General features: G+C 67.3%; 3 protein-coding genes across 3 annotated transcripts; all 3 read right to left on the bottom strand.

The window, feature by feature from the left end:
• Positions 1 to 12: 12 nt before the first annotated feature.
• On the bottom strand, positions 13 to 8,834 carry CHLRE_14g632176v5 (uncharacterized protein). The gene is made up of 8 exons (XM_043070427.1): positions 5,444 to 8,834; positions 5,058 to 5,169; positions 4,453 to 4,611; positions 3,798 to 3,873; positions 3,398 to 3,475; positions 2,440 to 2,812; positions 1,858 to 2,008; positions 13 to 1,427 (listed from the first exon to the last, which is right to left on the bottom strand). Exons 1-8 carry the CDS (start codon positions 8,056 to 8,058, stop codon positions 699 to 701), a joined length of 4,293 nt encoding a protein of 1,430 aa, XP_042917100.1. The 5' UTR covers positions 8,059 to 8,834; the 3' UTR covers positions 13 to 698.
• Positions 8,835 to 9,632: 798 nt separating this feature from the next.
• Positions 9,633 to 13,004, bottom strand: CHLRE_14g632100v5 (uncharacterized protein). The gene is made up of 3 exons (XM_001692709.2): positions 12,486 to 13,004; positions 11,748 to 12,382; positions 9,633 to 11,415 (listed from the first exon to the last, which is right to left on the bottom strand). The coding sequence occupies exons 2-3, from the start codon at positions 12,257 to 12,259 to the stop codon at positions 10,533 to 10,535; spliced, it is 1,395 nt and encodes a 464-aa protein (XP_001692761.2). The 5' UTR covers positions 12,260 to 12,382; positions 12,486 to 13,004; the 3' UTR covers positions 9,633 to 10,532.
• An 88-nt stretch (positions 13,005 to 13,092) lies between these two features.
• Positions 13,093 to 14,424, bottom strand: CHLRE_14g632076v5 (uncharacterized protein). Its single transcript, XM_043070426.1, has one exon. The coding sequence runs from the start codon at positions 13,870 to 13,872 to the stop codon at positions 13,552 to 13,554; it is 321 nt and encodes a 106-aa protein (XP_042917099.1). The 5' UTR covers positions 13,873 to 14,424; the 3' UTR covers positions 13,093 to 13,551.
• Between the last annotated feature and the right edge of the window lie 4 nt (positions 14,425 to 14,428).

Genomic DNA, 14,428 nt, shown 5'->3' with positions numbered 1-14,428 from the left:
GTACGCAGTAGATCTGGATCGAAAGCATAGGCGCACATGGGGGCCTTCAGTGTTTCTCTGAGGCCGTCCACAAACATCGTGTTATACCGTATCCTGCTCAGGCGCACGCCTGCACCTGGTCGCACACGACCCGGTTCGCGTGCACCTTCCAGGCTGTGATATGACCGCGCACGTGACAAACGACATATCTCATGTCCTGTGTGCCTATGCCTATGCGGGTCCCGCATGCATGCCCCCTGGGTCCAAACTCCACATGCAGCCATGGTGCCGCCCCTGTCCACAACCTGCTCCCACATTCCGCATCGCAACTGGCCTCATCGGCGGCACGCGGGCACGCCTCACCGCCGCCGCCATCACCACACCTATCACAATCGACACATGCCCGCGCGTGATCCCCAGTTCCCCACTGCCTGCCATCCCGTGGCTACTGGGCTTCTCTTCGTATTCTCCTGTGTACTGAGGCGTTGTAGTAGGCTGTCACCACTTGCTCGGGCAGCCGTGCAACTATCTGAGTGCCGGCCCCCTGGGCTGCATAGCTCTTTCGTGAAGCTACCAATTCCCATACACCCAAAACAACACTTCTATCTACATGGACTCCTCTGCCTATGAGCTATTGTCTGAAAGTGAACCCACGATGACGCACACCGCCCGAGCACGCGCTGCCTGCCTAGCAAAATGGCAGGTGTAAAGAAGCGTCATCACTCAATGTCGCCGTACGCGCCGCCGCCAGCCGCCGCCGCCGCAGCTGCCGCCGCCGCCGCCGCCATGACATCCTGATTGTGGTGGTGTTGGTGATGCTGGTGATGTTGGTGTTGGTGATGTTGGTGGTCCATCCCTGGCATCCCCATCACCCCCGCGCCACCGCCGCCCGCCGCCTGACCAGCCAGCGCCGCTGCCGCCGCCGCCGCGGCGGCTGCCGCGGCCGCCTGCTGCTGCTGCTGTGGGTCCAGCCCCGCAAGCTGTGGGTGCCCGCCGTGCGCAGGCGGCAGCATGCCGAGACCGTCCACGCCGCCAGCCATGGCGGCCGCCGCCGCCGCCGGGTCGCCGCCGCCGGCCGCCGCCGCTGCGGCGGCGGCTCCCATCAGCCCCATGGCTCCCTGAAACGTGAGCATGTGCTGCAGCTGCTCCTGCGCCTGCTGCTGCGCCAGCAGCTGCTCCGGCGTGGGCGCCTGCCCCACCGCCGCCGCCGCCTGCGCCTGGGCCTGCGCCTGCTGCACCGCCGCCGCCACCACCGCCGCCGCGTTCTGCGCCGCCGCCGCCATGGCCGCCGCCGGCAGGCCCAGCGCGCCTGCGGCTGCGGCGGCTGCGTTGTTGGCGTGTCTTAGCTTGGGCGCGTACTTGTCTATGAGCAGCTGCAGTATGTCTGTGAACTCCATGTTTCGGTGGTCGGCTACGGTCTTGAGCATCAGCCGCCAGCGCCGCTTGCACTGCGCGGGAGCGAGCGAAGTAAAAATGAAAGGGAATAAGAATATACGGATGGATAGGTAGGTGAAGGAGGAAGTTACAGGCGCGCGGGCATAGACACCTGGGGGCTGCGATGCCGCACTTGGATTGGGTGAGAGGCAGGGGCATGAGGGCGGCGGCTGTGCGCAGTGCAGAGCGCAACCCTTGGGCTCCCATGCATGCGGCCCTTGAGCTCCCATGCATGCGGCCCCGAGCTCCTGCCTTTCTTTGCTTGCCCCCGCCCTGCCTCGATCCCTTACAACACGTTCACCCATCCCGCCCCTCCCCTTTCTGATGTCTCGGGTTTCTTTTCGGGACTGGTGCAAACAACCACACCCTCCCTCCCTTCTCCCCCACGCCCCCCCAACCCGCCACTCGTGCACCCCCCCATACACACACTGCCCCCCCACCCACCGCCGCCGCGTTGCGCCCCTCCACCAGCGCCTCCCAGTTGACCTCCCACTCGCGCGACACGCCGCTGGCCAGCAGGCTGCGCAGCATGCGGCGGTCGTCGCCCGGGCCCCACTCGCCGCGGCTGACCATGCTGGGGCACAGCGCGTCGTACCTGGAGGGGGTGAGGGGTGGCGGGCAGGGGGTGCGCGCGCGTGTGTGTGTGTGTGTGTGTGTGTGTGCGTGTTCTTGTGTGTGTGTGTGTGCGCGCGCGTGTGTGTGTGTGTGTCCTTGTGTGGTGAAGAGCACAAGGAAAGCAAAGCGCAAAGACAGTGTATGCGATGCAGCAGCGCGACGTGTGTGTGTGGCTGTGTGTGTGTGTGTGTGTGTGTGTGTGTGTGTGTGTGTGTGTGTGTGTGTGTGTGCGGCAGGCAACATATTTGGCAAGTTGACAGCGACACAGTGCCCTAGGCACGTGCATCAACTGGAGGGCAGCAGGCGAGGGCCAGCCACCCAAGTGACGCTCCCGCCCGCCCGCTTTTCACAAACACACCGCTGACGCAGGCCCCGGTGCCCACTGCCCACTGCCCCCTCCCCGCCACTCACCACTTCTCCTTGCACTGCTGCGGGTTGCGCGACCCCATCTTGGATGCAATCGCCTCCCAGTTAATGCCATCCAGCACAATCCGCCGCCCGCCTCCTCCTCCTCCTCCTCCTCCGCCGCCGCCGCCCTTGCCGCCCCTCCGTTCCGCATCGTTGCCGCCGCCGCCCACGGCGCCCATGCCGAAGGCCGCCACGGCGGCGGCGGCGGCCGCCGCCGCCGCCGCGGCGCTGCCTGCGTCTGCGCCTGCGCCCGCTCCCGACAGCGCCGCCGCCATTGCCAGGGAGTCGTCCACCAGGCCGCCAGCTCGCTGCTTGGCCTGCAGGTGCTCGCGCACCAGGGCCTGCAGCTTGGCCTGCTCCTCGGACGACCAGGGGCCTGGGGGGGAGGGGAGGGAGGGGGAGGGAGGGGTGGAGGGGAGGGAGAGGAAGGGGTGGAGCGGAAGGGATGGAGGGGAAGGAGTGGAGCAGGATTACATGTATGATGGAGACGAAGGGGATTACACTCATGATCAATTGAGAGGTGCCGGCGTAGCCAGGAAGGGGCCAGGGGAAGGAGAGCGAGGGGAAAGGGAGGGAGGCGGAGAGGAAGGTTGGGAGGGTGAGGAGAGGGGGGAGCGAGGGGGGAAGGGAGAAGGACGGGGTGCCGTAACTACCGTGTTGGTGGTTGTCGTAGCGTGTGCACGAGAGACCGCCACACAGCTTTCATCACACGTTGCGACCTGCACACGCGCGCACGCGCCAAGGCACCCCCCAAACCAGTCCCCCAGGAGCGGGCGACACACACGCAGACACACACGCAGACACACACACGCACACACACACACACGCATCCCCTGCCCACCCCTCACCCCTTCGAGGTACGACGACACACTCCTGCCGCTGCTGCCGTGCACACACACACACACACATAGAAGCACACACACACAGCCACACACGCACAGCCACACACGTACACACACACCTGTGGTGCGCTGCTGGCTGATGCCGATGTGGCGCCAGCGGTCGCGGCACTGCTCCGGCAGCCGGCCCAGCTCCGTGCCTGCGCGCGTGTGCGTGTGCGTGTGCGCCATTGTTTGATTGAGGGAGCAGAGGCTGGCTATAAGCGTGAGTGCACAGCGTCCTCAGGCGTGTGCGTCGCCCCGGCACTACGACCAGCCCCGAACACGCATTGGAGCCCCCGGTACCTCCCTCGCCCGACTCGCCCCATTCACCCCAACCGCTGTACCCCGCCTGCCCTGCCCTGGCGGCCCGCCCGCCCACCCACCCACCCACCTCCAACCCCCTCCCTCCCTCCCTCCCTCCCTCCCTCCCTCCCTCCCTCCCTCCCTCCCTCCCTCCCTCCCTCCCTCCCTCCCCCTCACCGATCAGCTTCCACTTGCGGCCGTGCGCCTCCACCAGCTCCAGCAGCCGCCGGTCCTCCTCGTCCGTGAAGTGGCCCTGGGGGTGGAGGGGTGGGTGGAGGCGGGTGGAGGGGTAAGTGGAGGCGGGTGGAGGGGTAAGTGGAGGTGGGAGGTTAGGAGGAGGCGCGGGCTTGCAAAGATTGGTACAAAGAGGTGCAGCGGATTAAACAGCAGGCGGGGGAGGTGGAGCCGCGGGGATCTGAGCAGGTGGGGTTTGCGTAGTTGGGGAAGAGAGGGTGAAGCCTCAGGCGTAGCGGGTAGCAGGTGGAGAGGCGGAGGGGTTGCAAAGCTGGTACCAAAACGTGTGGCAGGGTAGACAGCAGGCGTAGGGGCGGAGAGATGGGGTCGGGAGGAGCAGGCGGGTACACGGCGGGGCCAGCGCGAAGCCCCGCAGCGAGATGCCGCGGGTCCGTAGTGCCGCCTGTCCACCACGCACACGTGACGCCCGTGCTGCAGCCCATTCCCAACCTTCTCCCGTCCCCTTGGCCCTCCCCCTACTTCCACCCCACCCTCTCCCAACTCACCCTGCCGCTCGCACACACACACACACACACACACACACACACACACACACACGCACCCACCCACCCACCCACCCACGCACCCACCCACCCACCTTGTAGTTGCCCGAGTGCAGCACCCGGGTGAGGTGCGCCCACAGGCTCTTGCGGGTGCGGTGCGGCACGGCGTCGGAGATCATGGTGATCATGCCGTGCATGCCCTCCCGCTGCAGCGCGAACATCCAGCTCCAGTCCGTGCAGCTCTTGCCGTGGGACTGTGCGGGTGTGGGGGCGTGTGTCGGGGCATGTGTGTAGGTGCGGGGGCGTGTGTGGGGGCGTGTGGGGGCGTGTGTAGGTGTGGGGCGTGTGGGGGCGTGTGGCGTGTGGCGGGGTGGTCCGGCCATGCTGACCGTAGCAAGGCGATGCAAGGGCGTGTGCTTGCGGTGTCAGGACGGTGCCGCCCTCCCTCACGGGCACACACCTCGGAGCAGGATCAGGCGCCGTCAGCCCGCCACTGCTCACCAGCCCATCCCAAACCCTCCTGCTTCTCCTTCACTCCCGGCCCTGTGTCCCTCCTCCCTCCTCTCCCTCCTCCCTCTTCCCTCCTGCCTCCTGCCTCCTGCCTCCTCCCTCCTCTCCCCCCTCTCCCCCCTCTCCTTCCTCGTCCCTCCCCTCCCCTCCCTCCTCCCTCCTCTCCTTCCTCCTCCTCGCTCGTCCTCACCTGCGCGTAGTTCCGCGCCGCGTTCTTGGCCGCCTCGCTCTCCGCCGCCGAGAAGGGGCCGGACTTGACGTCGGTGCGCTGCAGGTCCTCGTTCCAGGACAGCTGGGTCATGCTGCGCAGCAACGGGTTTGGGTGGGGAGGCAGGCAGACCGACATGCAGGGAGGCAGGCAGGCAGACAAATAGTAAGGCGCGTGGTGCAGGGGCGCAATGACAGTGGAGGCGCGGCAGGTGGAGGGGGGGGGGACACGGGACACGGGTCGATGAAGAAACCGGGGAAGCAGTCATCGTGATGAATGGGGCCCGGCCAAGGAGGTGGCTCGTGAACTCGCCCGCAATGCGCCCAAGGCTTAACGGCAGCGCCATCACTCACACACCCCACACTCACCGTTTGGGGCCGCCCCGCTGAGGCTTCGACGCCGCCTCGCCCGCACCCGCACCCGCAGCTTGTGCCTGTGCGTGTGCCGGCTGCTGCTGCTGCTGCTGTTGCTGCTGCTGCTGCGGCATCCCTGCCGGCTGCGCCGCGGCCGACCCACCCTGCTGCCCCGCCGCCGCCGCGGCCGCCGCCACCGCCTGCTGCTGTACCGCCTGCGCCGCCGCCGCCGCGGCCGCCGCCACTGCGGCGGCGGCCGCCTCCGCATGCTGTTGGTGCGTCAGGGAGGCCCCGGACCCATCCGCCGCCGCCAGGCCCACCTGGCCGTCCATGCCTGCCCCCGCGCCCGCCGCGTCGCCGCCGGCCACACCCATGCCGCCGAACGCGCCCGCTGCCGCGTCCATAAGCGAGTTGCCGTTCCCGCCAAACAGGCTGCTCATTGACAGACCCGAGATAGATGGAGCGGCAGCGGCGGCCGCCGCCGCCGCCGCCAGCGACTGCGGGTCCAGAGCGCCGCCGCCGCCGCCGCCGGGCGCCATGTCGCCGCCAACGTACGCCGCCAGGCCGTGGAAGGCGCTGGCGGCGGCGCCGCCAGGCACCGCCGCCGCCAGCAATGCCGCCATCAGTGACTGAGCGGAGTTGCGAAAGCCCTCGGTGTCGGTAAGAACGCCCGTGCCCAACGCCTCCGCCGCAGCCGCAGCCGCTGCGGCGGCTGCCGCGGCCGCGGCCGCTTGCGAGTCCGAAGACGCGCTGCCGCCGTTACCGCCGCCCCCAGCCCCGCCGCCGCCGTCCATGCAGCTGGCCCCCATACCGCTGATGTGGCCGTCGCCCGGCTGGTGCTGCTGCAGCGGCCGCTGCGGCGCCATGTGGCCCGTCGCCGGCCCCCCGCCGCCGCCGCCCGCCAAGGACCCTGATGCCGCCGCCGCCGCCAGCGCCGCCGCCTGCTGCGCCTGCGCGCGGGCCAGCTTGGCGGCGGCGGCGGCCGCCAGGCTGCCGGCATCCGCGGCGCCGCCGCTGCCGCCATCGTCACTGCCGCCATGCATGCCGCCGAGGCTGAGGAAGCCGTCGTCATCGTCCTCTTCCTCCTCCTCAACACCAGCACACTCCTGCAGCTCCCGCTCCGCGCGCTTGCGCTTCTTTTCAGCGCGCTTGCGCACCCGCCTGTCGCCGCCGGCGCCGCCACTGCGCCCGCCGGCGCCGCCGCTGTTGGTGCCGTCGCCAAAGGCCTTTAGGTCCCCGTATTCGAAATCCTGCTGCTTCTGGCGCTTGCGCTCCCGCTGCGGCTTTCCGTTCGGCCCCAGGCCCAGCGCCTGTACCCCGCCGGTGGGCTGCGGCGGCGCCATGCTGCCGTGCTGCATGCCCGCTGCCGCCGCGGCGGCGGCTGCCGCCGCTGAATTTAAGTCCATGTGGCTTGGGCCCATGTGAGACATGGGCGGCTGCGCGCCCTGGCCCGGCATGCCCTGCGCGCCCGGCGGGTTGCCGCCGCCGGCCGCCGCCACGGCCGCCGCCGCCGCCGCCGCGGCGGCCGCAGCGGCGGCGTCTGACATCTGCACGTACGACGACTGGCCGCTGTGGTCCATGGGCATACCCCCCGCCGCCGCCAGCGGCGCCAGCGCTGCCAGCGCCATCGCCTGCTCCAGCAGTGCTGCGTGCGCCGCATTCTGCTGCGCCGCTGCCGCCGCAGCCGCCGCCAGCTGCTCATCCGGCAGCCCGCCCGCCGCCGCCTGCTGCTGCGCCGCCGCCGCCGCCGCCGCAGCTGCTGCGGCCGCCGCCTGCTGCTGCTCCACCGCCTGCTGCATGGCGTGCTGCATGAACCCAGCCAGATCCGTGCCCGTGAGCTCCAGCGGCATCAGCTGCTGCAGGTGCGCCTGCGCCGCCGCCAGCTCTTCCAGCTGCAGCTGCTGCTGCAGCTGCCCAACCTGCCCCTGCGCCGCCGCCACCTCCTCCGCCACGCCGCCCATCCCCGTGCCGTCATCCACCATCATGTGCGGGTGGTGCATGCCGTCCCCCATGTGACCATGCCCATGCCCGTGCCCTTCCCCATGCCCATGCCCGTGACCGTGCCCGTGACCGGCCATGTGTCCGCCCAGGCTGCCCATGCTCCCCAGCGCCGCCTGCTGCGCCTCAATGGCCGCCTGCGCCTGCTGGATGGCGGCCTGGGCGTGCTCCATGGCGTGGGCGTGGCCCAGCGCCGCCTCCATCACCGCCTGCCCCAGCAGACCCGCGGAGCCCAGGCCGGCGGCGGCGGCGGCGGCGGTGGCGGCGCCGGGCGGCTGCGGCGGCGAGGGCGGCACGCCGGGAGCCATGGCGCCTGGGCCCAGGCCCATGGGCTGGTGGTGGTGGTGGTGCTGGTGGTGGTGGTTCGGCGGCTGGTGGTGAGGGTGCTGGTGCTGGTGTGGGTGAGGGTGCATGGCGTGATGGTGGTGATGGTGGTGGTGGTGCTGCTGCTGTTGCTCCATCGCGGCTGCTGCGGCTGCGGCTGCGGCGGCTGCCAGCATTGCGTTGGCGTCGGACGAGAAGCCGGCCTGCTGCCACAAGGCCGCCTGCTGCGCAGCTGCGGCGGCTGCGGCCGCTGCGGCGTGGTCGTGCTGCGCGCGCTGCAGGTCGGGTACCAGGCTCACCACGTCCATTTATACCTCCCTGTTGATGACCTTGTTATCGGCTGAGGTGCTGCCTGGCTTGGACGGAGTGGCACTAATGTGTGGTTACGCTGTGGGGCCCACAGCTGCCCCGCTTTTTGCGGGTGTGCTGAGGTTAGCGTCCGCTCCGGCAGCCCCGAATGCTGCTGCTATCGCTGAAAATTAGTTAAGAGACACACACACAGCGCGCGGCTGTAGGCGCGACCTGGGGTGTCTCCTAGGGCCCCCCGGCGGTGGGCGTCGAGGAGCGTTCGTGCAGCCTGCGCCCCCGGCGAGGGGGCACCACTCGGCTGACTCAGTGCCCACAGGCCCGCGCGAAAACTTTGAAGGTGTTAAAATGCTACACACTTAGCGGCCCGCGCGCGCCAACCGACCCAGGCGCGCGGTCCCCAAAGCGCCAGGCTCCGCGCTTGTGCGCTGATTGCGAAGGCCGCCTCGCGCTTTCCGCCCGCGCGAACAGCGCCCTCAGCGACCAGAGGCCGAGCCGAGCCCACAGTTGAAGTTGGTTAGCCGGTTCCGAGTTGCTCCAGGGTCTCCCGGTCCGCTCCAGGGCAAATGGGTTTGGGCGCGACTTTGGTGGCCCTGGCAGCGTTGAGAGTCCTAAAAGTTTGTATATGTAATAGAGTTATGCAAACAGGCTCCCTAAATTAATGGTTGCGTGCAAGCCGTCGCCCAGGGAAGGAGTTCGCCGCCAAACTTCATGGTGTACCAAAGCACGCCATGCTGTGTTTTACATCTGCTTTAATTATAAGATTTGATGTCTTATCACCTTGACGAATTAGTAGGCGCAAGTAGGCGCGTTTAACCAGGCGCGTTTGACCAGGAGGCCGAATGTGCCTGCGAGGAGGCGTTCTACTGTATTGAAGACTTGATGCTGCTTCAAATCTTTCAGCCCTAATTGAAGTCCGCAACTCACGTGGGCTAGGTGGACAACAGGAAGATGCCCGTGCTTCAAACGTCAGCAACACGCCAAGCCAGCTTGGGGTAGCGTGCGGGAACAAAGGCTTGGACCCTCGCGGGGTGCAGCAAGGCCCTGCGGCGGGGGCCGGGGGAGGACTGTGGCACGGCTTGCGGCCCAAACCCTGCGCACGGGTGCGCGGTGTGTGGCGCAGTGTGGCGTGGCAGGGCGTGGCGCCCCGTCCTCCGCACCAACCTCCTTCTGCAAGGCTGGAAAGGACATGCGGGCGTGCAGAGGGGGCTGCTGGAGGATGCCAAGCCTAACTGGGCACGACATCGATGGCCTTCTGAAAACTAGGCATGCCAAGACGGCGTTGGCTTGGGGGACCCTCGAGCTCATGGCGGGCGTGGCGCACGGAAGTACGGCCGAGAGGGGAGCCGGTATCAGGTTGGGGTGCGGCGCAGAGGTACAGCAGGGGCTGTAGAAAGAAGCAGGAGGCGTTGCGCTGTCGAGGCGGTGTGCGCGCATGTGCTGCCAGGCAGGCCAGGCCAAAAAGGGGGGGGGCGTGGGTTGAGGTCGCCAGAGTGAGGCGAGGTGGGGCGGGGCACCGCTTCGCAGGGAGCAAGGCGTGCGGACGCGGAGAGAGACTGGGTTGGGAGGGTTGCGCACGGGGTTGGGAGCTCCTCAATTACGCACATTTTGCACAGAAGCTTGCCGCCTGCCGTAGCAACGCCCCTACCGTGGATTGCGCGACCGATCTATCCGCCCCAGAATACGCCCTTGATCCTTTCTAACTCTCCTGGTGCTACCGGTCTATCCGCTCCAGAATACGCCCTCTATCCACCCCAGAATACGCCCTCTATCCGCCCCAGAATACGCCCTCTATGCGCCCCAGAATACGCCCTACCGGTCTATCCGCCCCAGAATACGCCCTTGCGCAAAGCAGGTCAAAGCCCAGCCTTTGCCTGCCAATATCCCCGTGCTGCCCAGTCAGCCCGCGGCTACGGTATGTTGCCGGGGAGGTATGTGGCCGCCTCAGAACTCCACAGAAACCGCTGCGCTGCGCCGACACGCGGTTGCCCCCATACGGGTACAGTACAGGTACTGCAACGCAACTCAACATGGCACGACACAGCTGTGGCCTACCGCCCTAACCACGCGTCAGCAGCAGCACGTCAGGTCTGTGCACACTGCGCGACCATTCGCATTCACCGCCCCAAATAAGGCGCCTCAAGCCGAGAACCGTGCCGAGACCGGGCCAGCCCCCGCCCATCACACGACAGCACCGCCACCGAACCACCTGTTTTCGAGGCCCCCTCCCCCTCTGAGCGGAAGCAACACGGCGGTGGCGCACCGCCACGTGGCTTCAATGCAAACACACGAGAGGAAGCTTCCTCGGCTAGCTTACGCGTCGTGGCGTTGCGCTCGACGACCAGTCCACGTGCTGTGCCCGATACATGCAGCACATCGCACAAACGCTCATCCTGCCCGTATGTACGAGTGCCCGTGTTACTGCCAGGCACGCCATGATCCTCACATGTAGCACTGCGAATACCTAAGTATAGTACTACGGCGGCGGCAGCAGCGTGACGCTGCCGGAGAGCCGCGTGCCGCCCTGCAGGTAGCCCGACCAGCGCGCCGCCACCACACCACTGCTGCCACTGCCACTGCTGCTGCCATTGGCGGTATCGCCCTGCTGGTCGGTAGCTGGTGCCTCGCGCAGCTCAAGGGCTTTGGCCCAGCCCCAGCTGTGCCGCGCCATAACAACCTCACTACTGTCATAAGAATTCGACCACGCCTGCTGTCCGCCAGCTCCGCACACGGTCAGCCGCAGCCGGGGGAAAGCCACCACGGCCCCGTTCAGGAGCTTGGCGCCTGCTGCCGCCGCAGAACCAGACGCGCCTAGGGCAGCGGGCATCCGTGGCTGCACAAAGGCACCCGCTGCCGCGTCGCCAGACTTCCACCGCACGTAGGGGCTCCATTCCCAGCCCTGCGCCCCGAAGTGGTTGGCATGCCGGGTACCTGCCAGGCTGGGAAATATTAAATTCATTTCAGCTGACTCCAGACCACCAAAAGCCTGCGTCAGCTCTGCCAGGCTGGCACTGAAGCCGATCGTGCGGCCCTCAGCAGGCAAGCACTGGCGCCGGCGCTGCGTGCTGAGCCAGTTTGCCGGCCAGTGCTCTATCGCTACACTCATGCTCAAGAGGCCCTCGCCTGTTATGGCGCTCCGCTCCTTTTCGGTCGCTGAGCTGTAGGTCAGGAGGCAGGTGGCGTCGTCCCGGGTCAGCGGGAGCCAGCCCGCGGCGCTGTCGGGGCTGGCCTCGTGCCGTGCGGCCAGAGCGGGCAGGACCCAGCTGAGGTAGGTGCGGCTGCACTGCACCAGCCGCAGCAGCTCGCACAGCCGCCGGCGAGTGGCCGCGTCCGTGCGGCTGTGGTTGGCAGCCATCCACCTGGGTGGGGAGAGATGAGGGTGGTGGGCAGTGATCAAGATGCACACGGTACGCAACTGCACGGTCTTCTGGCATCGTGCGCACTAATCGTTCCCTTAAAGCATCGTCGATAACGCAACAGCAGAGCGACAGCAGGACCGGAGGCAGCTTAAGACAGACGAAGGGCGCGACAGGTCCGTTATGGCCATGCATGCGCTTGCTTCTGCACGGAGATGCATCCCAAGCCCTCTGCATCACAAGCCCTCTTCACCCTCTGCTGCACCACCAAGCACATTACAAGCCAGCCCTCTGTCCTGACGCCTGACATTCCCCTGCCTCGTCCTGCCACTCACTCCGCCAGCACCAGCACCACGCTGCTCTCGCTGTCGGTGCCGAAATCATCTGACTCTAGCAGAGCCTCCAGGCCCTCAGCCGGCAGAGCCTGCATCTGCTCATACAGCTGCTGCTTGTTCAGCACCGCAAGCGTGTCACCAAAATGCGCCACCAGCCGCCGCTTGGCCTCCGTCAGCAGCGCCGCAAAGGCTGGGTCCTCCGAGGGATCAGGCCACACGTCCCTGCAGCTGTACAGCTCGAGCACTGCTGTGGGTGGCGGCACCTCTGCGGCCGCGCCTCCACCAGCACCGCCGCCTGCTGCTGCTGCGCCCGCCCCGGCCCCGCCGCCTGCCTCCAGCTTTTCCCGCACCGCCGCTAGACACGCCTCCATGCAGCCCTCCATCTGCAGGTAGGCCGCCTGCCGCCGCACCTGCAGCACCTCGCGGATGCCGCCGCCCGCCTCCACGCGGCCCGTGTAGGCGAATTGGATGGCGGCACGCGCCGCCGGCAGCTCCTCCTCCCCGCCCACCATCAGGTGCACCTCCGGAAGCTTCTTCACAGAGTTAGCGGCATCTGCTGCCCCCTCTGACTTGCGCGCCTTCTTGCTGCGTCGAGTCTGCGGAGCGTCGGCGACTGTTGTTTGGCACCAGTCCAGCTGCGTGCACAGGGGACGGGGAAAGCCGCCAACATCGGTGAGGGAGCTAGAAGCGCAGACACTTGGCACGGCAGGCTTGTATAATGAAATACTGTGCCCTTACCTGCGCTGCTACCTTGTCAGAAGCGAAGCGTAGGACAAACGAGTGACCCGGCAGCGGCTCGCCCACAACTTTCTGCGCCGGTGGTACCGGACTTGCGCTGCGGGGGCCAGGGTCAAGCACGAACACCAGCTGGCAGTCCGCGAGCTGCGGCCGACTGAAGAGGCCGGAAATGCCTTGCGCAACCCGAGGATTGATGTCTGCAGTCTGCCGCGGCACAGAGCCACGGAGCGGCTTTGAGTCGACCATTTCAGCGATTTTTCTTTCACTTCGCAATAAGCGAACCGGTGGCCTGTGTTTCAATTTCTACAAGTGTCCAGATGTGCGCATATAACAGTCAGCCGCAGTGCACACCAGGTAAGTGGCGAAGCCCAGGGTGGAGCCTCTGATGTCTGCGCTAGTGCCGGGCACAAGCCCGAGTTGCCTATCGTCAGGCCGCAACCTTCTTCCTGCGCAACACCTAGGCAAATATCAATGCGCCGCTTCGACCATCCAACATGGCGCGTTGGATCCGACAGGTGGATCTTTCGGTTCTTGTTCTAGTACTTCCGAAGGGTAAAGATTTTTAGCGCCAGCTACCGTGGTAATTGAAGCCCAATCAAGCCGCAGTGAGCGAGTAGCCACTGGCAACCATAGTTGCCGGAGAACGCCCTGCTTACAAAAGGCGCCCAAGCTAGGCAATATGCTACCTTGACTTAAGCCAATCAATTCTGGCCTTTGCTGGCCACAAAGACCGCTTGTCGCTCGCGCTGGTGTGCCACGCTGCTGTCCGGCGCGCCGTGGACAAGCAGGCTGCCCGCCTGCGCGTTCGCGACTCGGGACATCCACGGCCAACCTCCCCTGCGGCCAACCGATGTTCTATGCCCTTGGCTCGGTCCCATGCATACCGTATCGCCACGTCACTATGTGCTTTTGGCGTTGAAGACTCACAAGGCACGCGGTTCAGCACCGAAGCAGAGCTCCAGCTCCAGCGCCGCGGCGGTGCAGCTTTTGCGCAACAGCCGCTGCGCAGCTCCCAGCCATTCAGTGCGCGAGTGCGGGCCCCCTATCCAACACGAGCTGGGCCCCCTTACAAATCCTGGCCCTGCGGCCTTGCAGCCTGCAGCTGCTGGCGAGGCACACCAGCACCGTCAGCACCACCCCCTGCACCACTAAAGCCTCCTGCACGAGCTGCTGCCGCCGCTGCTAGGAGCGCCAGATGCGCCGCCATCCCCGCCGCCGGTGCCGCCGGCTGCAGCGGCGGCGCCTCTGGCGCTGACGGGCTGCGTGGCGGCGGCGGCAAGCTATGAAATTCGCCAGCCCCCGGAAGCGCCTCCGTTGGCACTGCCGCCGCTGCCGCGGGTGCTGCTGGCAATGCTGCTCCAGCCGCGGTTCCTGCTGCTACAGCCATTGCTGCTACGGCCACTGCTGCTGCCACAGCCAGTGGTGTGCGGCCGCTGGCACACTTGGACCTGGGCGCGGCCTCGGGCCCGCTGCCGCCCCGGCCGCTGTCAGCCCTGTCCCGCCTGCAGGTCCTCACCGCGTGGCGGGCGGAGCTGGCGGCGGCGGGCGTCGGCGCCTCTGCCCCGCCGCCTGCACACGCTGCGTGTGGGCGGCTGCGAGCCGGGGGCGCTACAGCCCCGGCGCTGCAGCCGCTGACGTCGCGGTCGGTGCTGGACCTGGGTCAGACGCGGGAGATATGTGCTGCCGCTGCTCATGATGGGTGCGGCCTTGGAGCGCGGCCGGCTGTGGGAGCTGGTGGCCCAGCACGCCGGTCTTGAGCTGGTGCCGCCCTTCATTCGCGCCCGCGTGGCAGCAGCCCAGGTTGCCCTGGCAGCCGCCGCAGTCACACCAGACCACACATCAGGAGTGCGCGGCGCAACAGCAGCAGCAGGCGTGCACAGTGAATGTACGACAGGTCAGCACATGTCCCCACCATTGACACATGCGCGCTGACATACCGGGGC

The sequence above is a fragment of the Chlamydomonas reinhardtii genome, chromosome 14 (assembly GCF_000002595.2).
Source record: "Chlamydomonas reinhardtii strain CC-503 cw92 mt+ chromosome 14, whole genome shotgun sequence".
Taxonomy (NCBI): Eukaryota; Viridiplantae; Chlorophyta; class Chlorophyceae; order Chlamydomonadales; family Chlamydomonadaceae; genus Chlamydomonas; species Chlamydomonas reinhardtii.
This window is presented reverse-complemented; position numbering and strand designations above follow the sequence as displayed.